Genomic DNA, 27514 nt, shown 5'->3' with positions numbered 1-27514 from the left:
GAGAAGCTACAAAAAAGATTTTTCTTAAACCCAAAAAATATACCGTCTTACCACAAAAACTTTTTAACGTCAGTTTAAGACTTGTCTAAAAAAATGTCAAATTATGACGTTGACATATGGTTCATTTTGGAGCCACATTTTTTTTTTAGACAAGTTTAAAACAGTGTTTAGGTAAAGTTTTTGTAGTAAGGCCCATAATGTTTATAAGTAGTCAATTTCACTTTTTTCTAATAAATACTGGCAACTCCGAGGTAAATTATTGGAGAGCAAACGATACGATACTCGTTTGTAACGACCTCTTTTAGGAAAAGAATTGCACCCATCCCGATAACGTCGGGAGCTTTCCTTATTGCCGACATTTTGATAAATATATAGAATACGTATTGGGATACAGGGAGGGAAGAGATTACCAGATTGGGAGAGGGTTGGTACAGCTGATACGAATTAAAACGTAATGATAATAAATCCTAATTTAATTAACATTAGCAATTATGCAAGGGTGGCATTCAATCAAAGTATTTTCTTACTACAAATGTTTAATTTCGCAAGGAAAGTACTGTGTAAAACAAAAATACCCATATTGAGTCGTTACGATCATCATTTTATTATACAAAATTATTTTCTCTCCTCGAAACTCGTCCGATTTAATCATGCGATTCAAAGAAACCATTACCGTAATTATATGCAATAAGACACGGAAAACCTTTCTGTTCAGATTGCGTAGCAATTCGATCCTAAGTAGGCCATAATAATAAATTATTCAGTTTCACGATCCACCTAGTAAAACAACGAGCCACGCTCTATACGTAATCAGTTTAAAACTGAATAGTGTTTTTAAATACCTGCATAAAACAACTACCTTAGTTTAAAAATGTATCTGAAATTAACAATAACGATTCAACTCCGTGATTCAAGTTGTGATAAGAACTGTATGTTTACAAATGAGTTGCTGATATTTCTTCTTAGACCGGCACCTGAAAATAATAAAGTACAAGATATATTCTGGTGTGATCTGTGATTATATTATTGAACGTAAAAAATACGACAGAATAATAAAAATGATGGAGCATGTTGCTTTAAACGATATGCTTAACGAATTGTAACTAGCTTAAAGTAACAAGTACAAACCTTTAATGTTATAGTTCTTGCCTTTAAAGAAATATATGATCTTCATAGGTAGTCGTTGCCAAACAATGAACACTACTATCCCAGTAGTAACGATTACCACAAGCGATATCAGAATAATTTGATGCTCTTTCATCCTGAAAAGTAAGTACGTTATGACAACATTATTACGAAAAATAATAAAGCAATGACTGTGATAATGATTGGTGAACCCACCATGAATATTCCGTAAGTTTTTCCAATGTGACAGTAGAGTTCTCGATATGATCTAAGTTTTCCGTAGAACTCCAGTAAAATGAAGAATATGACTGAGTCATTAGAATACCGACTGTCAGATTATTGTTAGGGCTGTTTGTGCTTGTCGTTGCGAGTGCAATCATTGTTTGAGTTTCCTCTTTACATTGATTAGGGGCAATACAGACGCCATTGCAATTTTTGCAAACAGGTTTACACACTGGAGCGTCATCTACACCTCGGCTTCTTAACATAGTATTTCTGTATCCCAAAAAACACGCGCATACGTTTGGGAAAATACAAGTGCCATTACCACATGGAACGTTGCATACTGGTGAGCAAGTGCCATTACTGTTCCGCCAACCCGAGTGACAGACGCATTTTTCCGGAGCCTTGCAATCACCATAAATGCAACCGCTGGAACATATTGGTTCACAATCACTGCCCTTTAAATCACTTTGTCTGTACCCGGGAAGACATTGGCACGTGTCTGGGGCTACACAGGTGCCGTGGACACAAGGAGTGGTGCACACGGGCTGACACGTGCCGGCCACGAGATCGTACCCGGCGGAGCACCGGCAGGTGCCCGGAGTGACGCAGTCGCCATGCGAACAGTCTTCACAGAGCGGCGCGCAGGTGTCATTGCGCAGTGTGTACCCAGCATTACACGCGCACTCGTCAGGGCGCTTGCAGTAGCCATTCGTGCAGTTTGTTGTGCAAATCGGTTTGCAAGTATCCACACTGGAAATGAATAATTAAGTAGATAATATTCTTAAGAATTAACCAACTGTCTTAAAGGGAGCTAGTTTCAAACAATTACAAAACTATAGATCAAAATTTGGTTTTAGTGAAGACAAGGGACCTCTGGACCTGCCACAATTTTCCAGAAAAAAATATCAAAGTGGGGAATAATGATGTGGGTGATTACCTGACTTCCTTATGGTCAGCTTCTAAGGTGTATCCTTCGCAGCAGATTCTAGTTATAATAAACCTCCTTCTCTGAAATTACACGAAGTATTAAGGGCTTAAGATATTGCTATCATTAATGTTACGTATATTTATGATTTATCGATATCTTATAAAGCTAAACAGTTTGTTTATTTGCTTGATAGCTCGCAAAATGTTCTGAAAGGTTTCTCAAGGATGCCCTGGGTTTTGAAATTGTGCACAAATTATTTAACTACGTTTAAATGAAATGAATAATATTAATATAACATACCGCAACATATCCCCTTACTGCTTTGAAACAAACTTGACACTCTACATCCACTAATGTAGAAACTATAATCAGCACGAAAATCACAGGATTTATTAACATTTTTATTTTCGCTAACGTGTTAGCGTAATAACATTTAATGTTGAACTAATAATTGATCAATTTATATTAACATAATCACTAACGACAATGCCACATATCCGCTATGCACCCATATTATTGAGATAATGCAGGTTATTAGTAATTAGGTACCTACCTATTATTTTTTGCATTAATTTTAATAAAATAACACTGTAAACAGAAGCCTTGCACTTATTGTGAGTTAATTTTCCAATTGTTGAACATACAAATGTACTTCCAAACTAATAGGTACCTATTGTAAATGCGAAAGTAACTCTGTCCGTCTGTCTGTCTTTTCTTCACCCCAAAACTACTGAACCATTTGTGTGAAATTTGGTACACACGTCGTCGTTTGGAACCTGAGAAAGGGCATCCGACATACAGCGCCATCTATCCCGCGAGATCGGAAGGCACTATTCCACGTGAACGAAGTCGCGGGCAAAAGCTGGTATATTATAAAGCTGAGTTCATTTAAATAGTACCTACTAATGATTTCAGTGTCGGATAACCCTTTACCGAGGAAGGAACCTTTTTATCCAGATAGGCCGAGGAGTTCCGAAGTCGTGGTGGCCTAGTTTGTATGTACTTTCTAAGTATATATTAGACACCATTGACAGTGTTTCGGATGGCACGTTAAACTGTAGGTCCCGGCTGTCAGTGAACATCATTGGCAGTCGTTACGGGTAGTCAGAAGCCAGTAAGTCTGACACCAGTCTAACCAAGGGGTATTGGGTTGCCCCGGTTACTGGGTTGAGGAGGTCAGATAGGCAGTCGCTTCTTGTAAAGCACTGGTACTCAGCTGAATCCGGTTAAACTGGAAGCCGACCCCAACATGATTGGGAAAAGGCTCGGAGGATGAGGCCGAGGAGTTCCTGCGTTAGTAAAATATAAAGACAGCATATCATTTTGTACTTAATTTATCAAACGCTTAAAATTTAAAATAATTGAATAGAGTGTCAATCTAGGATCAACCAGAGGAGAGATCATTTATTCCATTTAATAGTGATGAATATATTTATTATTGTTTTCTTAATACTACGCTTACAAGTCCGCATTATGATATCTGTAGACATAATAACTTCTTCCTCTGAACCTGTCGATAATCCTCATTGGTATCCGTCGCCAAACTAATAGTATTATGATTCCAACTAATAGTAACACAACTGATATCCAAACGAATATTCCATTTTGTTGCATCCTGAAAAATAAACAAAACAGTTCTTTATTTATACTTAAGTTTTTTTTTTAACTTTAAGAGGGAAAAAAAATATTTAAGCGTCAGTTTTTTTGAAAATGGGCGAGCAAAAATAATAAATCAAGGGTTTTAAAAAGCATATAATATGTATTATTTTCTATTCGAAATTTCGCAGATATTTTGTTCAACTGGCAAAAGAAAGTGAAGGACACGTTGGGAAACGAACAACCATTTTTTATCACGTCGACTGCAGGTTTTAATATCAAATCCACCTGACGTCTTTGTACGTGAATACAAAAAAGATGATTGCAGACATTTCATACTCGTATTGCATGGAACTATTGACTTACCATGACTCAGCATTTATTCTTTCAGTGCTTGTGATGTTAAGTTTTGCTCCTTCGGTAACGGTCATATCGCTTACAAAGTATGACACGGTGGTGGTAGTAGACCCGTATTCTGCCTTGTTGGTTAATGTCACGTCTGTAGGTACCATTGTTGTAGCGTTTATGGCCATCGGGTAGTTTACATCTGTTAATAATTTACTTTCAGGCGTTGTTGTGCTTTCAAAATTATGGACAACAGTTGTAAAATTATGAACCTTAGTAAAATATAGATTTTTTGAAGATGCCGTAGTGTTTGATTCGGTTAATAATTTGTATGTTGTCGTTTTACTCAACGGAAGGCTAGTCGTAGGTGCCCTTGTGGTACTTATTTCGTCCGTTAACACACACACGGGTGTGTCCAAAGGATCCATCTGGGTATAGTTATTGACTGAGTACCCTGGAAAGCATTCGCATTGGTTCGGATTAACACAGGTTCCATTACCACATGGACGATTACATTCAGGAACGCATTCGTTCGATTCAGTTTCTTCTTTCCGTAAGTGTAAATACAAGCCGCAGCTACAGGTTGTACTATATTTACATACCATAGTAGTGCAACAGTAACATGCAATCTTTGTAGTTTTTCTGTACCCAGGAAGACATTGGCACGTGTCTGGGGCTACACAGGTGCCGTGGACACAAGGAGTGGTGCACACGGGCTGACAGATGCCGTCCTCGATTCTGTACCCGGCGTCGCACCAGCACATGTTAGGAGCGACGCAGGCGCCGTGCTCACAGTGCTCACAGTGCGGAGTGCAGGTGTCATTGCGCAGTGTGTACCCAGCGTTACACGCGCACTCGTCAGGGCGCTTGCAGTAGCCATTCTTACAATCTGAGTGACATTCAGGTTTGCATGTCGTGTTGCTAAAAAAATATGAAAATAAAAATGTATTATTTCAATTCTATTATGTTCTACCAAAGGGTTGTACTAAAGTTTTTTTAATATTTAATTGGATTGAAGCAATATTTGTTTTGCCGTAGATAAAGAAAAAACCTAAAATGTTATAATTGGGAAAATAGCTCAATCTATTTATCTGTCGAGCTTTCACGACAAAGCTACTGAACCGTATTTGAAAGTTAACAGTCAGCCTGGTGCGGGAATTTGTTCCATTGAAACGCTTTTACATATAACCCACGAGGTACCTACAACTATTAAATGTGTCATGGATCGTCTTTGTGATTTAGTTTCGAACTGATGACACATTTTAAACCAAAATATCAATGTTAATGTGTCTTAAACTATCTACTTTCTGCGTTTTATTCATGCATATACATATAGTGACATATACATACAAGAAGGATTATAATTTTACAGTTACCTAGGTTCCTCGCCGTCTTCTATTTTGTATCCGTCACAGCAAATTTTGTGTTCCGTAATGTCGTATTTCTAAAAAAAAGTGATTGTGTCAGAAATAAATGAATTTTGTATTTAATTTTATATAGTTATCGGCACGAATCTTGAGCTCTGGCCTACATCTTAAAAGAGGTGATTTATTAGCAAAGAACCAATCCCGAGTGACGGCTATGACGCGATGCACTGCGGGCCAATCACCGCTTTAGCCCGCCCCCGCGCCTCACTTCATACCACAAAAGGGACCCAATAAATTACTTCTGCGCAGGTGAAGGGAGCTCAAGATTCGTGCCGATAACTATACCTAGGTTAATTTTAAGTTAATTTGCGTTTTAAATAACAAATATTTACCGTTGCATATGTCTTCTTGGTAATCAAAACAAACTCGTCGTTAAGGTCGTAAGTAAGAAACGTCTCCGGGACTAATCTTGTTGTACTGAAAAAGGCATATCGTAAACAAATCATATTTATTTCTGTTAATTGGTTTACAACAACTATTAAGTACATCGAGATCGATAATCTAATAAATTAATAATTTGTCATGTGCACGGTCCGGCAAAAATATCACTATCACTACATAGTATAAACAAAGTCGCTATTTCTCACCCTATGGGGGACGCTAAAATCTTGAAAACTACGCAACCGATTTTCATGCGTTTTTTTTATTAGATAGAGTGAATAAAGAGGAAGGTTTATATGTATAATAACATACATTAAATAGTGGGGAAATACTGTTATCCCGTGCGAAGCCGGAGCGGGTCGCTAGTTAATATCTAAATTAATTGGCTTTGTCCAATCTAAAGTCCTGTCTTTTTTATCTGTATACCTATACTTGCCAATAATTATTTAGGTATCTACACTGAATGAGCGAATTCTGAAAGTTACACTTACAATTTTAATGTAATACACATTTGAGAGTGTATTCCAATTAATGCGCACACTAAAATTAGCAACAAACGTAACACATAATTGGATTTCATTTTACAATCAAAAATATCGGTTTGCCACTGACCGAGTAATCGCGAACTATTAATAGACACCAAAAAATATAACAAAAAACTACTCATCAAGGGGAATTACTATGATTAATCAGACATCCGTTAAAGAACGTTCGCATCTGATAACTTGCAGTGTTACCAGTACTATAAATATATTATATTTTGTCGTGTACCTATATAAATACCTATATAAAAAAATGTTTTTTTTTTATAATTAATTATTTTTGCATACATTATTAATATTTTTTTTTGCAGCTGTTTCCCGCAACTCCTTGTTGACGTGGCCTAACAAAATATAGCTTATGTTACTTGGGGATAGTTTAGCTTCACAACAGTGATTTTTTAAATCACTTCAGTATTTTAAGAGCCTTTGGGAAGAAAACAAACAAAATATTTCCTCTTTTTAATATAATTTTGTGAAATTGTTACGTGTGATGTGCATGATGATGATGATATAATTTTGTGGTATACGAATAAGTACATAAGTACCAGCTATTTTCCCGCGATGTCTTCTGCGTCGAGCTGGAACTTTTTCCTATACCCGGACTAATGCATAGAAAGCACTCGGAGATAGTCTAGCTTCCCAACAGCGAAAGAATTTTTCAAATCCGTTCTGTAGTTTTGGGACTCTAAGACTCAAAAAAATAAACAAAATAATGTCTCCTTTTTCTTATATTCATTATATTATAATATTATTCATTGTGATAGAATAAAATCCATTAAATACGATTTTTTCATAATGTAATTACATTAATGAATGGCAAATTTTGAAGTAATTTAAAAATGCCAAAAAATATTATATTATGTTGGGAACTTCTACTAAACCATGTCTGTGCACAGGCAGGAGTCGGTTTTAATTTATTACTACTTGTCCCTCCTACCAGTTGGACATCTATTTATAATATACCTAAAGCTTATTTCTCCAAAATCTAAATAAATATTGTTTCGGTTTAGTCGGCCAATAGTCGATTTTTGCTCATAAATCAGAATGGAAGAACACAAGTAACTAGGTTAAGGTAACTTTTCGGTATCAGACCGACTAAAAACTTGATTGAATTAACCATTAAAAAAAACCTACCATTCGCCGACTGAATAATATGCAGTGTGCGCGCAGGCTAAGTATCTTTATAGTGGACTATCTATCAAGTTTGTGGAAAAGTCAGGTCACAATGGGTAATAATAAATAATGATCTAATATTGGTCATAGCAACGTTTATTGAAAAAATATGTCATAAATCCATACATCTAAGTCATCATCATCCTCCGAGCCTATTCCCAAACTATGTTGGGGTCGGCTTCCAGTCTAACCGGATTCAGCTGAGTACCAGTGCTTTACAAGAAGCGACTGCCTATCTGACCTCCTCAACCCAGTTACCCGGGCAACCCGATACCCCTTGGTTAGACTGGTGTCAGACTTACTGGCTTCTGACTACTTACCCGTAACGACTGCCAAGGATGTTCAATGACAGCCGGGACCTACAGTTTAACGTGCCATCCGAAACACAGTCATTGGTGTCTAAGATATTCTTAGAAAGTACATACAAACTTAGAAAAGTTGCATTGGTACTTGCCTGACCTGGAATCGAACCCGCGCCCTCATACTCGAGAGGTTGGTTCTTTGCCCACTAGGCCACCACTCTACTAAATCCATACATCTAAGTATATTCTTATAAATACATATATCCACTCCAATTTTACATTCATCAGAGTCTCCTGCATATTCATATTCGTAGATACACACATGCTTTAAAACTAATACTACATTTATTTAGCCTCTTGAGAAGAGGAATAAAAAAAATAATATGTCTGTCAAATAGTTATCCATCCGCATTACAGTTAAGGTGGATCTAGACATTGCTAAGGATTGCGCCACGAGAGATGGTTCAACCCGAGCATACGTTGGTATATTTTTTAACACACGCCTCAAGCCGAGGCATGGATTGTGCGCTGTTCGTAGCGCAACATCTGCATCCACGTTTACAAGATTTACGACTCGGTATAGTCCCACTTATTGACAGAATTTATAATAAAAAATCTTTAAGGATCAAAAACATGACATGAATCCCAAGTTGTATGAAGTTAACATCCGAAAAACCTAATTATAGTGATGTGCCAGGATCGCTATAGAACCGTCTCCAGGTCGCGACTGTCGTCTCCATGCCTTGGTTACTTACTAACTTTATATGGTTTCACGAGAAGTTAATTACCTGTTGAACAACCGCCCAACAAAGTATTTTGATTCCCACACTTATAATTACCTAGTATTATTGAAATAATAATAGACATCCCATTTTGCTGCATCCTGAAAATAAGAACATCATTATAGATATTTAGTTATTTTCTAAGTTTATTTCATTTTCGTCGTTAGGATTAACAATATATATTTTTTTAAGTTTATAAAAATTTAAGACATATACCTGACAAGTATTGCAGATTTTAATAATTTAACTATTAAGTATATTAAGTGTCAAGTACGTTATTTTATATGAATGAAGTGCATTAACAATTTCACTGCAACACATGCTTATAGTCCCCAGGTAGGCGAAGAGTCATAGTGACGTCATATCGACATTTTCAGGATGGTGGACACTCCAAACGCAGCACGATCTTTATCGGACAAGTTGACCACCATTTTCTAGTTAACTTTATTAAACGAATCTCAAAAAATGAAACAGGTATGTACGAAGAGTCATAGTGACGTCATATCGACAATTCCAGGAGTCAAGCATTAAAAAACGCAGCGGCACCAAAATTTGCGCATTCAAAAGGTTTGTCGGACTCATCGTAAGGAAGGCACTCACAAAGTCTTAAATGTATTACTAGTTTATAATGGGGACTTTTAGTTTTGGGTTTAACATTATTTGTTCTCACCTTGATACAACTGGTGCCTGGTCCAATCCATTAGAGTTGTTTTTGTTACTGACAACACTGTCTGTTGAAATAGGCTTAACAACTTGATGAGGCTGGTCAGACTCAAGTGTTGTAACATTCAAACTCCTTTTCGTTACTTCATCATAACCTTGTGATTCCGTCAAATTCAAAGGTTCATTAGATGTCAAAGATCCTGTTGAGTTACTCGTGTTGTTTAAACGATCATTAATATTAACTTTACTCTTCTCAGCTCGCACTGTACTGGATTCAACATTACCTGACACGGTACTGTATAAATCTGCATGTGTACTTGCCGTTGGAGAATTAATTACACCTGAAAGTGGACATGCTTCGCGGAAATAATAAGTTCCAGTCTTACATTCGCATCCCAATGGACCGACGACACAACGTCCATTTTGATTGCATATCTCACAAAAATTTACACAAGGGTTATTTATCAATAACCCGTAGTTACAAAAACAAGTTCCATCTTCGGAACAATATTTACAGTCTATACAGTTTATACCTTTGCTTTCTGCTTCACTGAAAATAAAAAAAATGTACTTACATAAAAAACAAAACAATAATAAATGCAGAACAGAGCGAAATTAATTGTCCTGTTTTCACGGCGGTTTGAAAATACACTTACACATTCAAAACGTCAATTTACGTACCTGATTTCGTTGTAATCTTCTTCGCTACAATGATAAGTGATCATGTGGGTTCTCTGAAAGACATAGACAGTTTAATTTTATTACAAGTAGGTAACTATATCTATCAATTACACGACATACAGGTCGTTTAGGGTGCATCTACACGGTGCAAGTAGCTTGCGCATGTTGACGACGTTAGACTGTTAGGTTACAAAAAAAATATAAGAGTCACTAGACTAAAATTCACTGGACATATTAGAATACCTTAGCATGCCTGATCTTTTGTTTATGTGATGGTTTTGAAGTGGAGCCTACATCTCCTGGATTGTTATGTCCTTCGACGGTTAATGAGGTTTTACTGAAAAATACAGAATACAAAATAATGAACATTAATGGCAAATAAATGTTTTATATTATGTAGGTACCTACTTATAAATAACTACACATACAATTGAAAATAATATAAATTTATTTTTATAGCTAGGGTTCTAACTATGTACGCAAATACAAAATGTTCACACAAAATTAAAGTAACTTACGTAGATATTCTACTGCATATTCTGGACTGCACTGCAACTATCAAAAATGCTCCTATAATAAGAAGATGAGCCAGAGAAAGTTTTTGCATTTTAAAGTTTTTAAAACCGTGTAGTAACGGCTACACTCAAGTATGAACTGCCAAAATTTGTATCTTCAATAGAATAATTTTGGTGTTAATGATAAAAATTTTCAACATCCTGGCGTTTGATAGATAAGCCAAAATAATATCACCATGGTAGCAAATTATTCCGCAGCATTAATGTTTTGCTGCTTTTGTTTAAAAGTACAAAACACTATTGGCTAGGTATCTACCTCTATAAATTACTAGCTTCTGCCCGCGGTTTCTCCCGCATCCCGGATGGTAACAAAAACTCCCCTATGTCCTTTTCCCGTGTCTAAGCTATCTTCTCTTCTATATATTTTTAGCTTAAATGGTTCAGACATTCTTGAGTTATAAAATGAGTAACTAACACGACTTTTTTTTAGAAATATATAAAAATAAATCTCAGAAATTACTGGATCAATTTAAAAAATGTTTCAATCTGCTATCTTTCCTATTGTATGTTATTCTGATGTATAGCTTAATTACTGCCAAGTGTGATATTCTGTGTGAAAGGGAAAAGACATCCATACAGGCTTCCTTTTATAATATCAGTAGTAGGATTCTGATGTGAACATATAGATTAATTGGAATCTTATACGTTTTATTACGTTATTACGACTATTAAGTCTCGTTAAGGTGATGGAATTAATGTTGAATGGATAATAATGTAACATTTATTTTTAAAAAATGTTTTAAAATACATATAATACAAATATATGTAGGTATACCATACTAAAATTAAAAATCCTCTCAAAGGCTCCAAAATTCCGAGGAAATTACCTGAAAATATAAAAATACAGACTTAAAAACATAAACTGATGTAAAACTAAACGTTTGTTCCAGGAAAATTACTCTAGCTAGAACAATCATAGTTCCTACGTATGACATGATAGAGCGAACAATTTGTTAAACAAAGAACATACCAACCTTTTATTATTATCTCTAATAGTTAATTACTACTTGGAGCATCCACCAACAAACTATCTTGATTTCCGCACGTGTGATTACCGAATATTATTGCAATTAATATAGACACGCCATTTTGCTGAAACCTGAAAATAAAAACATCATTCATTCATCATTACAATATGCATTTTTTCTTATCCCAAATTCTCGTGATCACAATAAGTAGTAACCATTTTATTTTTGTTAAGGTTAAAACTAGTCTTATCAGCATCTAATCAGATATAAAACGAATATAATTAATTAAATCCTTGCTTGAACATTTTTATACTCACTTGAATGTTGCTGAACCCTGCTTTAAGTCGGTAGAGTTACTTTGACCTGTGACAGCGTCTTCGGTTGAAATAGGTGCAACATCTTTGGCGGCAGTAGACTGCTCACTTGTATCTCGTGTAATATTTACCGATGATGTAGTTGTTCTTACGCTTTCTGTTGTTTCATTATTACTGTGAGCTATCGTCGTATTCATAGGTACAATAGTCGTTGAAGGTTCCGTTGAATTATTCGTGTGGTTCGAACCTCCAAAGCGATCATAATCGTCCAGAGCAATCTCAGATCCTGATGGTATAGAACCGTTATTTAATTTCGCCCACAAATACCTCATAAAGGCTACATCTTCATCAGTGTCTCTGAAATCTCCCAAATATTCCGTAGTCGTTTTAGGATATTCATCAGGAAATGGACATGGTTGGCCCACATAGCTTCCAGACTTACACCGGCATAATATCAAACCGTCACACGTCCCATTTGATTCTATGCAGAGGTCACAGAATGAGACGCAGTTTTTGTTGACTAATTTGAACCCGTAGCTACATACACAACTTCCTTTCTTGCACTGGCCAAACATACAATTTGCTTTGCAGTCTTTTATGCATTCTTTTAAACTGAAAAATTAACAAATATGGAAATTAAATTAAACGACAACTGATAATTGAGATGGGGTGAAATGTTGCTGGAGACGGTTATAGGCTATATGTCTATAATCCAACGGATCACGGTGAAACCATTGGAAAATCTAGTACTAGAAACTAATTAGTAGATAGATGTTGAAAAAGTCTAAAATACTATTTCCATGAGCAAACGAATGGTTTCTTGCCAACATCGTAGGCTTGGATTGAGCAGAACTGATGAATTAACTATTGAAAGAAGCGACATCTGCGACTTAGTTTTATTTATTAATATTTTTATTGTTATCTTACATGCATTTTTGTTAGTATTTGCGTACCTGATTTCTGTGTCATCTTCTTCTCTACAACAATATGTGATCGTGACGGTTACCTGAAAGAGACAATCATTTGTTACTGCGATTTAAATTATGACTTATCGATAAGAATTTGTAGGCATTGGCAATAAGTATAATTGCCATGCTTAGTTTCAGTGTTTCATGAAAGCAAAGTTCTAAACATCTAATCGATTAAAGTTTTTTTACATACGTTTTCATACCTCCTCTTCGATTTAGATAATGTTTTTGGAGTCACTTCATCCTCGTCCATATAATGTCGGCCATTTGACAATATACTAACAGGTTCAACCACCGGGCGCGTTTTACTGCAAAAACAAAGATTAGAAGATTCAAAACTGTGGAGGAAGTTATTGTAACATTCAATGCATAGTGATTGAAATTGCTGGGACTACGACTACCCGACTTCATATACTGGGATGGCATCGGGTAGCACGTAAATGTCGGTCCTGCGCCTGATCTCTTTCCGGTCGTGTACGATTGCCGACCCATCTGGTTATGAGAGTGAAGGAATAAGGAGTGCACCTGTGTCTGCGCAAATGCTCGTGCACTATAATATGTCCTGCGCAGTTGGCTGATCTCCTTAAATGAGAACAGCCGCCGTGGCCAAAATCAGCCGTGGACGCCATTATATACTGGGATGGGCTTCCAGTCTCATCAAATGCTCTTAAGTGCTAGTCACCCATCTGGGGTCTATCGATTCTAGCGGCTGATACAAAAATACTAAAGAAAATTGTCTCCTCTCTCAATTAATATTAGAATAACAAGGCTACTTACACTACTTCTTTACTACATATTCTGGATTGCACTGCGACTATAAAAAATGCTCCAATAATAAATAATTGAATTACGGAAAGCTTTAACATTTTAAAGTTTTCAAAAACGAGTATCAACGACCACACTGATGTAAGAACTGACTAAATTATTGAATGTTTTTCAAAAAAAAAATCTAGCTTATTGTGGTTTAGATAAAACTACTATCGGACATCCTGGCGATTGCAATAAAAATGTGCATTATATATAAATTGTTATTGTTGTTTTCAAAATAAACTATTTTTTGGTACCTATCCATTCATAGTTAGTTAAATTAAGTACCTATTTACCTTTAAATTACTGTACATAGATAATATATTTTTGATTTGTGTTCAAACATAATGATACTAAAATTTATATGGGTTTTGATCGTACTTTTTGCATATTTTTTTGTTTTACAGAATTTGCGGTGCAACTCAATAAAGGTTAACTATATTAGTTTTACACAGTTTTCCGACCAAAATACAATACAAAGGCAATATTTTCAAAGCAAAATCAGAGTAAACAGGGTAAAATCATGTTGAGGATGATCATATTAAAACATGATTAAACTGGGAATAAACTATGACTCAGTATCGAGCCGTGTGTTTTGATAATGTCTCGCGATACCGCAATATACAGGAAACGAAATTGTTGGGAGATAACGAACTAGCAAAATATATTCCCTGACAGTTTCAGTGACAGGAAAATACTTCAATGATAAACATATTGTTTTGATCCTCAATTTGAAACCCTAGGTAATTAGGACAGTGAGAAATACACACTTAATTACAAGAGCGCTTCACTAATTGCGTATTCCTAAAGTTCTCTGCAATGATTAATTGCCAATGATTAATGATCACGAATGTCGCATCGCTAAAAAAATAATTAATTTAGCAACTGAACATTTTCAGCACTTATCGACAATGTTATGAAAAAACGCTATTAACTATAGAAAGCTGTTAGAGCTTTCTTTTACGACAACTGTATACATATATAGACGGAATATAAAATAAGTCACATCAAGCACTTATGAACGTCAAAAATATAGGTAACTAAGTTTGATTCTAGTTGCCCATTCCAAAAGTAGCTTCCTATGGAGAAGAACGGGCAAGAAACTCCATGGTTACTCTTTTTAAAAATAATATGGTATAATAATAAGTCACTACAAAATGTTTTCATAAAAAGCGAAAACATAAAATACCCTTGACATTTGAATACTCTGTTTTTACAGGCATTAAGAGAAGAAAATGAAACGCTTTACAGCGGTAATTAATAATCGTGAACTCCAGGTGTACACCTCAGTGCCCCAGCAACTGGTAATTATCAAACATACATTGAAATATCTGTCACAATATTGTCGGTAGTTCTAGGAAGGCAGATAATGTATAGGAATTCAAATGCGCTTAAGCTGTTTTACCTCGCCAAGGATCACTAGTCGCAAATACACTTTAAGAAGAAGAAATATAATTGAATTCATCATCATCACCATCGTCAGCCTTTTTATGTCCCAATGCTGAGCACAGGCCTCCTTTCACAAGGAGGGATTGTGTTTGAAAAAAAGTACTATCACAATTTTATTTTGGGATTAAATGTATCAAAACGAAACTTATTCAGTTAAAAGATTAAGTTGCCAGTTCGTACAATAGAACTATCTACCATGTACTGCATCTCCGGCAGTGGCAGTTGAGTAACGAAGTGAGGTGGCCGGCAAGACAAGTCAATTACGCAAGTCGTCTGCGCCAGCTCGTCGACAGCCGTCAGACCGTCGCCTGCCTCCGTGATCACCTCCGCTATATGCGCATATCGGGAACTGCTTCACTTTACATATCTATGGAAAGTAATAGCTTTCCTTTGTGTGACGTATTTTCGTCTTAGGCCTTGCCTTTGTAGGTTTACTTTGGCAGGTACAATTTATATTTTGCTCAGTTTGAACTTATGAGGTTTCTTTGCTGTAGATACACTAAGGAATTAAATACTTTTCTCACTCTATGGAGAATGTTTTGTAGGTGCTCACTCAATTAAGTAGCGTCCAGCATTTCACATATTAAGTATGTCTGCCCTAAGAATAAAAAATGGCGTCTCATTTTGCAACAATAAAGCCTAAAACAAATGTCCTCGTGCAGTAACTAATGGCTAAGATATACAGTTGACGAATATAAACGTGGTTCAGAAGCTGACAGCGTGAAGCCGAAACCCGACGAGACAGGAAATAAACAATTTTCTTCTCTGTTTATATGCATGGGAAGAAATGGCGCTAGCGCAAACCAGAGCTGCATAAATCTTTACAGATGAGCTGTGCACGCTGAGCGAAAGGTATTGATTATATTTTGAGCAGCCGGGAGTGGTAAAAGCATTGTATTTTTCATATGAGTAGTGTGAGTCTGCTTTGCAAGGGTTTAGGTACACTAAGAGGTTTACTTCCTAGATCTGTGCCATAAGTATTTTGGTAACGCCAACCGATGAATACTTAATATTAACTATTTGCTGTGATATGATAACGTAGGCATAAATGCCAATTTTAGTAAATTGTTAATAATTTTTCGGGTAATTGTCCTATTTTAGTTCCTCGGAAAGCAAGTCTTATAAAGGAAATTTATTAACTTTAAACAATAATGGCAACCCTTTTATTACCTGTCAGCAGCAGCCAATCTATAACGGTTTATAATCGTATCCTGTGAAAAACGCCCAGTCCCCACCGTCGGGGCCTATCCTCTTGACATAGGGAAAATGTATTAAGGGATATAAAATGTTTTTCTAAGATATCACGCGGTGAGGCCGACGAGACCCGGAGATCGAACGCCCCGCAGGATTTAATCAATTTGTTGGAAAAAGTCTTTGGAAACCGATCAAAAGATTTATTAGACAAAAAGTCCTTTTCTTAAGACCCTGCACTTTATATCGGTGAGCTTAGAGAAGTAATTACATTCGTCGATTACAAACGTTTTAAACGCAATACAATGTAAATTTGTTTCCCTAAAACAGCACTTTTAACTTAAATCCCAAAGATGTTTAGTATTCTTAGTGAGTACAATAAAATCCTTAAACAAATCTAACGAAGATCTTTTGAGAAAAAGACCATTTAAATTGAGTTTGCGTCGAATTTTAGTTTGGCCTTATTCCCTTATCTGTAGCCACGAAAAAGCGGGAAAGAGAGTGTGACTGAACATGTTGATTAGCATTCTTCTCCGATGTATCACAATTTTGTTACTACTACAAAAATATAACCAAATTATTTCACTCGTTTTATTGATGACTAGCCGTTTTCCCGCGGTTTCACTCGCGTCCCGTGGGAACTACTGCCCGTAAGGGGATAAAATGTAGCTTATGTTACTCGTGGATAAAGTAGCTTTCGAATGGTGAAAGAATTTTTAAAAACGGTCCAGTAGTTTTTGAGCCTATTCATTACAACCAAACAAACAAACAAACAAAGTTTTCCTCTTTATGATATTAGTGTAGATATGTTGAATGCTCCAATTCAAGGTCGTAAACGAAATTTCTGTGAAATAAAAACGCTTATAAATCTGTACGGTGACTTCACAAGAATTATCGGGGTATCCTATTATCTGTACTGTTCGCACTGAGTGACGCCCACTTCCACTTGAATTTAGCATTTTTTCGCAATATACCTAAATATATCTATAGGAAAAACCATACCTAACTGCAACATTTTGGTACATTCCCTTGTTCCGTACTCAAAAGGTGAAACAGAACCATCAAGGCTTTCGCTGTCCATCATCTGACCATCTATCACCCAAAAACCATGATAGCTAGACAGCTTAAATTTTCACAGATTATTGTATTTCTATTATCGCTTAAATAAAAAATAAAATAAAAAAAAAACTATAATAAAATGAGTATTTTATGCCTTAGTGCGCAACTCCTATCGCATTTGGCCAGTTAGGATTTCTAGGATTTATAACTATTACTGAATCAGACTCCCATTATTTTTCCATAAACCCTAAACACCTAGCCTCTGTAACATGAGCCTTAGTAAACAAAACCTACGCAAAACACCGTACTTCACTGCAGGAGATAATGGCATAGACTTTGTTCTTTGACAGACTTGTACATCAACGGTGTAAGAGGTAACATAGAGAATGAAATGACTAGTGGAGAAGTCATATACAAAATCTCTTCAGTAAGTAACGCGCCAATACGTCGCGCCGGTGTTCGGAGGATAAGTAATGTTACTAGCTCCTTACACGCATTACATGGGACCCGCTCATTATTAAAAAAAAACAACAATCAATCAATACCAATTTTTTACATATTTGTCAGATTGGTTTTGATTTGACAAGGAACCAGACGGCCTCGTTAGTTCTCGTAACTGATCATACCAACCGTTGCTTGGCCTACAAGACGGCGCGTGACCTAGCTTCCTCATAGCATCTCCACTGTTTCTTCATCTGTGGTTATAATAGTTTGTTAAGTAGCACACGGTGCTGCCGTAATGTTTGTCCGAGCAATAAATAGCTGGCTGTCTACTGGTTAATGGCTGGTCGAAGGGAATGAAACTTAATAGCGTGAAGGGACAACGCATTATGGAGCTGTTCCCTGGCTTTCAGCCTCATTATGAGCTGAGTTTTTTTTTGTTGGTGTAACGGATAGTCTTGTATAGTTGTTAATTAGTGGAGACTTATGTAACATCAGTGAAAAAAAGTCTGTTTTACTAGGAAAAGTTGCGAAAATTCTATTGATGAAAAGGTAAATTAAATCATGTTGACTACTTTTGGCAGTTTGAAATGTCATTGTCATTAATATCATAGTTTTGAGCAGAATCGGAATGTTCCTGAGATTTCGATCAATCTTTGTTTGGCCGAACACATGCTTTTTATATATAATATATCGATAATCGTAATAAAATTTGTAACACAAAACAATATATCTATATTTAATTACCAGCTCATTATAACAATGTTATTAGCGTAACAATTAAAGCTAAATAACAACACGATAACATTAGGACCTTTCAATAAATCTAGGTTAATAATAAAATTGTATTATTACCGTACATTTTCTTAGACTCGTATAAGAGTGGCCACTAAGTACTGTAATGTTACTCGACGGGGGTCAAGTTAAGGCTAAGTACACACAGTTCACGTAAGCAAGCGAAATCTCTTAACCCACACTAAGTGAATTCATATCAAAATAGCGAACTACTAAAAGCATTTACCGCTAAATTACTTTTATGTTTTTTTTTTATTATTATTCAAAGTTTTTACAAAAGCCTTAAGAAATTTTATACATGAATAAAATTACACGAAATCTTTATATAAATATTAATATAAACAACTTTATTATAATAAGGCGCAGAAGTTGGCCGAATCTGAGAGGTCAGCGCCCCCACGCGGTAATTCTGGGATCAACTCGCCCAAAGTTGCCAACCCAAGACAGATTATGTAATTAAGATACCAATTAGAAACTTTAAACTGCGGCATTATTTATGCAAGCGGATAGTTAACAAGTTAGGCATAATTTAGTAATAGCATTAAATCGTTCAATTTAACTTTAACAAGCCTAACGGTTAAGTTAAATATTTGATCCGTTATCGTACGAACGTTTCTAGCAGCTTTAGCTTACTTAAAATTGGTGTTCGTATATGTGTCGGGTTAGTTTATCTACTGTTAACTTAATCTTAATATCACATAGCAAATTGTTTCTCCCGATTTGCACTACGTAACCGCACTACTACTACTGTACGAACTGGACACAATATTTGTGCGTGTTTTGCAGTGATTTCATACAAGACTGTATTATTTTTCATCATCATCATCATCTCTGCCATAAGACGTCCACTGCTGAACATATTATTTTTACTTGATAGTAAATTAAAAGTACACAATTAAATCAATAACGTAATTCGTCTTCTCCCAAAGGCTCCGAGCTACGCAGTTCACTACAACCGCTTACGAGCTACGCGCTACGGACTACAGGCTACGACTTACCCTCACATTACCAAATTAGCTCGCCAACTTAACCGCACGAGTATCTCAGAGCTACCCTTCTTGAACAATAGACGCTTTAGCCCTCAGATAACGCGTATAAGCACTCAACATTTCTACATGACTCGTTGCGAAAAAAACCATACAAAAAGTAATCCCGACCTGATTTCCTTCAGACCTGCGGCAATTTGAACACGACTTTTTCGCTTAAACGGAATATTTAAATTACTTTTCTTTGTACATATTGCGTGTTCTGATTTTTGTGTGATTTTTATTATTATTTGGCCAATGTTTTTTAAATGTAGGACAGAGGGTAAAAGTAGTCTGCAAAAATCGTGTAGGTATTATAAACAAAATTATTTCGCTTCTATTTAATTTTAAATGATCCTAATTGCGAGAATGATAAGAAATTCTATCTAATATTTAAATAGGGTATACATCACTAAATAACTCAATTACCGTCACCTGACATTTAACAAGTTGTAACGTTGAAATAACGAAATCAACAAACTTCAGAGGGCCCTGCGTTCTTAATAAATTTTCTTAAATAACATTACATAGAAACGAGCTAATTTAATCTACGACTCGTAATTCGTTTATTTGAAAATCAAGATTGCTTAATTAATTTGCAGGAGTCTTCGGCAATTGGAAATTCTTGCCACGACTGCCTAATTCGATTTCAGGAAAAGGCGTTAAAATCATTTGGAGTTCAAACGGATCATCTTGTTGAAATAATAAATATTTTCAGCGTTCACTAAGGGCTGTTTCACACCAGATGATGTATTGTTAGTTTTGATGAAGGTGCTACAAACGAGTACAACGTACATTAGTGGTGTTGAGCCAGTTTACACTCCCAGGCTAATGTCTACGTCAACTTTTCAGCATTTATATCACCAGTTTAGCGCACTGCAATATGTACCATATGGCATAGCACTAAGGTGTATTATAGCTCGCTCAATCCCTCTGTTAAAAGAGATAACTCGCACCGTCCGCCGACGTACTCAGCACGCAAGTATTCATCATTCTGTAACTGGGAGTCGGGCGCTACAGCTGAAAAGATTACTATGTGAAATTCACAACCGTTATCCGCGAATATTTTATGTCAGCTTTTTGTGAAATGACGTACGAATTACTAGACATTTACGAATGGCCGGCGGCGAGGCAATTAATAATATTAATGCTCACTCGTTTATTATTGCCTTTATGATGGCCAAGGCCCTTTATATCTAGATATGACATGTATAAACATTTAGAACTTTTTGTACAAATTAGTAAAATTTTCTCAATATTGTGCTACAATTATTTAAAAACTTTATGTAAACGACGTCGTTTGTTTGGCAACTAGAGTCTTTACTTTAAACGAATTATTTATTCAGAAACTTTAGAGCTACTTTAATAAAGCTGTAAGTTCGTAGAAGTACATTGGACATTTAAAATTGAAATAACATGATTATAAGCGGCGTCCGTTGGCCGCAGAGCACACAAACATCTCGGTTTCGTAGTCTCCGCAAACTCCGCCTCCCTAATAAGTTAATCTCGGTGTCCCTCCACAGTTTAATGAAATAATATTACTTGTGAATCTCGTTCGAGGAATCCTAACAACAACTGCGCAATATCTTAATGAGAAATACGAACTTTTATGCCAGTATAAATTAAATTATTATAATGGCGATTTTGAGGTCTTTGACTTTCTGGAGTCAGTGGATGCTGGAAACAAAGACAATGGTAGCGATTTTATAACTTAGACGAATTTCGATATTTACTTTACTACTATTTATTTAGGCTTAACGCTATGAGTTATTCTAAGGATACATTTTTTTTATTAAGCACTTTCGATCAAGTCTACACAGTCTTGGTTGAATCAAGATGCAAAAAAATATAGATTAACTATTAACTATCTATCATTTCATCAGGAGTTATACTGTCGAATTGAATGGCTACTCAGTGTTACCACACTAACAATTGTTCTTCAATTCCTTATAATGTACCTAATGTTCTGTATAGTAAACCATAAAAGCCTGAAGCAAAATATCTCCATAAACATACAATGGCTTGTTCTGATTTACCATGCAATCAGAGTTTGAATTCATTAACGTCGAACAATTTAGAAGTTTCCAAACACGGTTTATACTCGCATACTATCAGTCCGTGGCATCGTTGTTTCGGCACGTTTTGTATTTGATGACTTCATTAACGACTGCCAATATGTTACTAGTTAGGCGGATCACACACTCTCAAGCACCAAGTCCTAGCCAAGGAACGTTTTAACGCACGATTGGATTATGTAGATCACATTATATAAATTACATACGGCAATTGGGATCACCTTACCAATGTTTAAATTAAAAGATAGTACGCATTTGCCTGATTGAGTTCATCTTTAAGTACGTTACGCTCCTCTGCCCATTTAAGTACCGCAAATTAAAGTCCCGAGGGTTTTAAATATGTATAAGTATCATAAAACCGCTGGACGGTGATTTTCTGTGCGTAGTCAAATAGATTAAGAGTCCGAACCTTTTGGAGATTCATAAATTCGCTTAACCAGACAATTTAACTGGCTGAATTATAAATAAAGTGGTTTGAGCGAGAGCCCGTTCGGGTTTGCTCACAATTCTACAGCTCGTAGAGTAAGCATGCACACGCAACCTAGATTAGGTTAAAAGCTTATTTCACGCGTTGACACACTCTGAAAGACACACAGTTCTCAGGCAGTCTGAATGGACTTCAAACTGAAGTTGCCATCTGTTTACACTCCCGGAACTTTGCAGTAGATTTTCTTGACTGAACACAGATCTGTGAGTATAATTTCCTGGACCAAAGAAGGGATTTGCTAAAATGAGTAATTCTTTTTCGCCAACGTTACTGTGCATAAAGTTGTGTATAACTGGTGACCCAAATATTCAGCTGGGGATTTTCCTCGCAGTTCCTTTATAGAGGGTGCTCCGTAATGAGTGTTGTAGAGGATGGGCGGGGCGGGACTTAATGAACATGTCAGTCAGAAATCTGATGCGCTCTTTGCGTGCACCGACAGACTCGTAATATATTTGCGCTTAACTGAGGACCCGCGCCGGTCCTTGACAGCAACACAATTATTTAGCTCGGTGATATTTCACCAGCCAACTGCAAACTAAATTACCTACCGAGTTTGCGCTGCGCTCCTAAATTATTTATTTTCTATGCAATCTTGTAGATTGTTGCTAACTTCATATTTGAAAGTTGTATATACCTTCATAAAGTTATATTATATATTTTTAGAAACACGGAGTTTTTTTCGTAATAAAAAATATGGTTTTAATAATATAACATAATTTTTTAATAATTTAATAATATAACAGGAACAAATATAACATAATTTGTACTCGCTTTATTTTTGAAACTCCAAACTTCATAATTTAATTACCTTTTTGGAGAGGCTCTTTTGTATAAAACGGAAAGCATTCTTAATTGGGTACTAAATTAATATCATTTAACTCTGATAAAATATATTTTTACGTTTTTTGCTACGCCGTAGCATTTTTCGTAGCAGTGACAATGACAAACGTATTTGTCGAGTAGGGGCCCCTCGAAGAAAATTCACTAATGATGGGCCTGTAGCAGTTAGCTCGGGGCCCTTTCAAAGTAATAATTACTTAGTCGTCTTCGTTCCTCTTTTCACAAGTCGTAGGCTGTCGGAAATGTTGGAGACATGTCCGGAGCTCGTGTGCTGGATACTAGCAATGCTATGAATAGTTTTATGAAAAACTAGTTTTGCCTAAGAATGCATCCGGATAACTAACAAAAACAATTACAGTACTTATATATGAATGCACAGTTTCACCCATCTGAATAACAAATTAATATTACACTAGAAAATGAGCTTTTCTTACGTAGTTTATACACACAAGGGAACACGCAATATTAAAAATAAACAGAGCGTATATTCCTACCACATCCTCTTTAATGAGATTATAATTTCAAATTATAATGTATGTGTACAGATTCATGTGATATAATTTTATATGAGAGTCTTGGTTCTTAGTAAGTGGGAGTATATAATCTGCGTAGGTTAATTACGACTTACGCATTTAAGGATTAGATGAATATTTAGTCGCAAGCTAACACCTCGACAGATCTCGTATAAATCGCTCTACGAGGCACGACGCTTGGTATTTACTTTACTTGCTTGATACTACACTGCGGAATTAGGTACGAACTTAATTAATCAGCTTTTCGTTACTTTAGATTATTTTTTAAAGTTATTTTAAAGCAATTATCAATATTATGCACTTCTCAGAATGCATTTTGTTAAACTTTGTTATGTGATGTTATTTTTTATAAACCATTCATACTAGATATATTGCAGTTAAAAATGATTCACATAAAGGCTGTGCTAAAATTACTTTTCGAATAATAAATAATTAATTTTTTGAAATTCATTCCATTTACTGGCGGAAAATCACGTTCATTTCACCAAGCAGCTCAATGCGGGGTATTAAATAAATATCATTACTGTGAAATTTAATACTTTAAAAATATATTTACTGCCTTTCATTATAACTGCCTGAAACTATAATAAATAAAATCTCATTTCGTTTGCTTTACAAAGGTCATATTAAATTAAAATTAATTAGTAGAGTTTTTGTGACAAATGACCTTCAGCTTTACATTCAAAAGCTCTTGAAACGGCAGGAGTATTATTTGTTAACCTTATATGATGCATATTTTTAGTGTACTTACGACAATTAGCTTTTCGGAATTTTTGAAAACTTCCATTCTAATTCATTCTATAATCTAATACGAAATACAAGTGTTTACCAAATACGTTTCCTTATTAAAATAGACATTTCAATTATTTTCCTCTCAACCCACGTGCTACAAATATTGGTCAGCTAAATTAATATTCCAATAATTATTACATTATTACATCAAACTACCAGCCAGCCGTTATGACATAAGTAAAGTAATAATATTGGAAACAATTTCATGCAAATTGGACGAAGCCAAGTTATTTGACAACCGTTTTGTGAGGTGAATGCATAATCGAGAACGGTTTATAGCTGTGCCAGAAGGTCCTAATGGTCAACTTACCTTTTATTCAGATGGAACCAATCAAATCAAAATATTCCGACATTTCAAAAAGTCAACCCTGCTCAAGCTTTTAAGCTCTTTGATATTTCGAACAGATTAAACTAATTGGGTGTGTAAATAAAAATATCGGTATACGTGGGGATAGAATTAAAAAACCTTCAACGCCCACGCCAATTTAAATTCGAAGAATCCGTTTGAACATTTCATTTATGGCTATTTGAATGAAAAACGCGGTCTCCGTTCCTGATAAATAGAGGCGACGCGCAACGTGTTATTTTTATAAAGCGGCTTTCAATTTAACTCAGGACCTAGCCTGAATCGAGATGATAAAAAAACATTGATATTCGTGGTACCGCCCTGCGGTTCTGAGTGAACGATCACGATCACGATGCCAAATCCCGCCGGAGTATGTTCGGAATTCAAATAAGAAACAAAATATCGGCGGTGTCTGATATTTGCGGATCAAACAGATCGAAAGCATCGACGCTTCGCTCGATCTTATTGGCCAAATCACAACCGCGCCTTGTGCTCTAACCGATAGTGGCTCGAGCCGCATGAGACAAATTGTACCTTTTACGTCGACCGGCAATGCTATCAGATAACATACGTTAACACATACTTTACGCCTGAATACCAAATACACGTAGATTTATTCCACGCACTGATCAAAACAACATGAATCCGAGCTTTATTAAATTAGCCGCAATCACCGGAATCGGCATAAAATCCGGCAAAGTTCAGAGGTAACAAACCCAATTGATTTATTATGCACTTGTTTACGATTGGAACGTTCTGTCGGTAATCGTTGGCGCAGGGGTAATAAAAATACGTGGAGTGGCCTCTAAACGGAGGAGCTATTACCTGTCATTATGCTCTAGAAGATACAATGCGGTGCTTGTGTATTTACTGCGTGGGTTAACGGGTTCAAAGCGTCTCTCGTGGGGCTGGGACGTACACCGGGTTTAATTGGCGCGCTCTAACGACCACGCCTCTCTCCGGTACACGCTGTACTCCGGCAAATTGATTGTAATCTAACCAAGGGCAAAGTCAATGAAACTATTCTATTAGAGATTACGAACACTAAGATATGAAGGCATGAACAATTGTGCCGCAAATTAGACACGTCTGTTTTACGTGACCTTTATCCAGTCTGTTAACGTGATTGCCTAATTATCGTAATAAATTAGTTTTGTTTTAGGACAAATAGAACTCTCTTTTGTTTCTTTTTTTTTAATAGAAACGAAGTAAACTTAACCATACTGTTGTGTGTTGTACATAATGTACTCGAACTCACTGTCTCTTCGGATTCACATTTCCATGATTTTTTCCTGAAAACTACATAGGTACACGAAATAAGAATAACAACTGATTCTGATGATGACTTTTTGAATAACTTTTATCGAACTCTTAGAATTGCAAATCAGCTCAAAGGATAGTTTTAGTTAACAAAATCATATAGTAAAGTCATAGTTAAATATTAAGTAAAGTTTTTCTCTGTACGTAGTATAAAAAAAAAATATTTGAAATATTATATTAACTGTACTCGCGCAATGCAGTAGGTATTCAGTAATGAAATAAATAGATGGTTAACATGAACCGAAAACACATAGTATTTCAAAATTAATGCTTTAATTTAACTTCAGAATATAGAATAAATAGGTACATTAAATCATGTTTCTGTGGTTCTTCATTAAAATATTTGAAGAGCAAATATTCCAAAGGACAATGCCAGGGTCTGGGCTCATAGTTTGCCCAGCAATGGGAGTAGTTTCAGGGGGTTCCTTAGTGTACTCTGAACACGTAATGCAAATATTTTTGAAATTGCTCCCTGGGGTCCCGAGGAAAACGGGTTCAAATAGCCTGCCAAATAGGCCTGAGCCATTTGCCCAGTAGTAGGAGTGGTTGAGATAGGTTCTTTACTTCACTCTTAACACGAAATTAAAATATTTTTAAAATCGGTCCCAGGGGTCCCGAGAAAAACCGGTTCAAATGTTCTCCTTAGATAGTCACTTAACAAAGTCTTTGGCATTTGCCCAGTAGTGGGAGTGGTCAAAGTAGGTTCTTTACTTCACTCTTAACATGAAATTAAAATATTTTTGAAATCGGTCCCTGGGGTCCGGAGAAAAACCGGGTCTAATATTCCACATGAACAGTCGCTTTGCAAAGCCTGTGTCATTTGCCCAGTAGTGGGAGTGATTGAAATAGGTTCTTTTCTTCACTCTTAACATGAAATTAAAATATTTTTGAAATCGGTCCCTGGGGTCCGGGTGAAAAACCGGTTCTAATATTCCACATGAACAGTCGCTTTACAAAGCCTGTGCCATTTGCCCAGTAGTGGGAGTGATTGAAATAGGTTCTTTACTTCACTCTTAACATGAAATCCAAATATTTTTGAAATCGGTCCCTGGGGTCCGGAGAAAAACCGGTTCTAATATTCCACATGAACAGTCGAATAAGAACGGACAATGATTTTGAATTTACGGTTTAAATCTACAAGGCGCCTGCGCTAAGAGCTATCTTCTAGAAAAATCTTATTAAGACGAAAAAATAAGCTCGAACATGAGGTAGTTAGTAGATACCGTTGAGGAGATCCCTCGTCTCTCTGTCGTCTCCATTGTCAGGTCAGATCTTAACCTTTACAGTTTTGTGGTGTCTGAGACATATTCCCGAATGACAAGGTTTTACTCGATATGTGTCTACAATTTTCGAGAGTCG

At 36.0% G+C, this 27514-nt stretch overlaps 2 protein-coding genes across 3 annotated transcripts; both read right to left on the bottom strand.

The window, feature by feature from the left end:
- Positions 1 to 458: 458 nt before the first annotated feature.
- On the bottom strand, positions 459 to 6751 carry LOC126054288 (uncharacterized). Its single transcript, XM_049839223.2, has 10 exons — positions 6519 to 6751; positions 5979 to 6063; positions 5596 to 5663; positions 4241 to 5140; positions 3740 to 3893; positions 2579 to 2722; positions 2288 to 2358; positions 1342 to 2100; positions 1129 to 1262; positions 459 to 974 (listed from the first exon to the last, which is right to left on the bottom strand). Exons 1-10 carry the CDS (start codon positions 6692 to 6694, stop codon positions 898 to 900), a joined length of 2568 nt encoding a protein of 855 aa, XP_049695180.2. The 5' UTR covers positions 6695 to 6751; the 3' UTR covers positions 459 to 897.
- Positions 6752 to 7853: 1102 nt separating this feature from the next.
- On the bottom strand, positions 7854 to 13933 carry LOC110372598 (uncharacterized). Of its 2 annotated transcripts, XM_064036266.1 has the most exons (10): positions 13773 to 13933; positions 13189 to 13303; positions 12981 to 13033; positions 12031 to 12639; positions 11720 to 11844; positions 10689 to 11572; positions 10414 to 10507; positions 10171 to 10223; positions 9497 to 10039; positions 7854 to 8927 (listed from the first exon to the last, which is right to left on the bottom strand). In XM_064036266.1, the coding sequence occupies exons 6-10, from the start codon at positions 10775 to 10777 to the stop codon at positions 8825 to 8827; spliced, it is 882 nt and encodes a 293-aa protein (XP_063892336.1). In that variant the 5' UTR covers positions 10778 to 11572; positions 11720 to 11844; positions 12031 to 12639; positions 12981 to 13033; positions 13189 to 13303; positions 13773 to 13933; the 3' UTR covers positions 7854 to 8824. The 2 variants fall into 2 exon arrangements, with proteins under 2 accessions (XP_063892336.1, XP_021185093.3); XM_021329418.3 differs by lacking the exons at positions 7854 to 8927; positions 9497 to 10039; positions 10171 to 10223; positions 10414 to 10507 and having other exon boundaries at positions 11453 to 11572; positions 13773 to 13932.
- Positions 13934 to 27514: the final 13581 nt, after the last annotated feature.

This window comes from Helicoverpa armigera, chromosome 9, assembly GCF_030705265.1.
Source record: "Helicoverpa armigera isolate CAAS_96S chromosome 9, ASM3070526v1, whole genome shotgun sequence".
Lineage (NCBI taxonomy): Eukaryota > Metazoa > Arthropoda > Insecta > Lepidoptera > Noctuidae > Helicoverpa > Helicoverpa armigera.
This window is presented reverse-complemented; position numbering and strand designations above follow the sequence as displayed.

Excerpts from the sequence above, each read along its gene's own strand:
- LOC126054288 (XM_049839223.2), bottom strand. The coding sequence starts at position 6,694 with ATGAGTAGTTTTTTGTTATATTTTTTGGTGTCTATTAATAGTTCGCGA. Across the intron at positions 2,723-3,739 it reads GATATCATAATGCGGACTTG|TTCAACATTAAATGTTATTA; the intron begins TAAGCGTAGTAT and ends ATCAATTATTAG. Across the intron at positions 2,359-2,578 it reads CAGTAAGGGGATATGTTGCG|AGAAGGAGGTTTATTATAAC; the intron begins GTATGTTATATT and ends GTGTAATTTCAG.
- LOC110372598 (XM_021329418.3), bottom strand. The coding sequence starts at position 13,861 with ATGTTAAAGCTTTCCGTAATTCAATTATTTATTATTGGAGCATTTTTT. Across the intron at positions 13,304-13,772 it reads ATATGTAGTAAAGAAGTAGT|TAAAACGCGCCCGGTGGTTG; the intron begins GTAAGTAGCCTT and ends TTGTTTTTGCAG. Across the intron at positions 12,640-12,980 it reads GAAGATGACACAGAAATCAG|TTTAAAAGAATGCATAAAAG; the intron begins GTACGCAAATAC and ends TTAATTTTTCAG.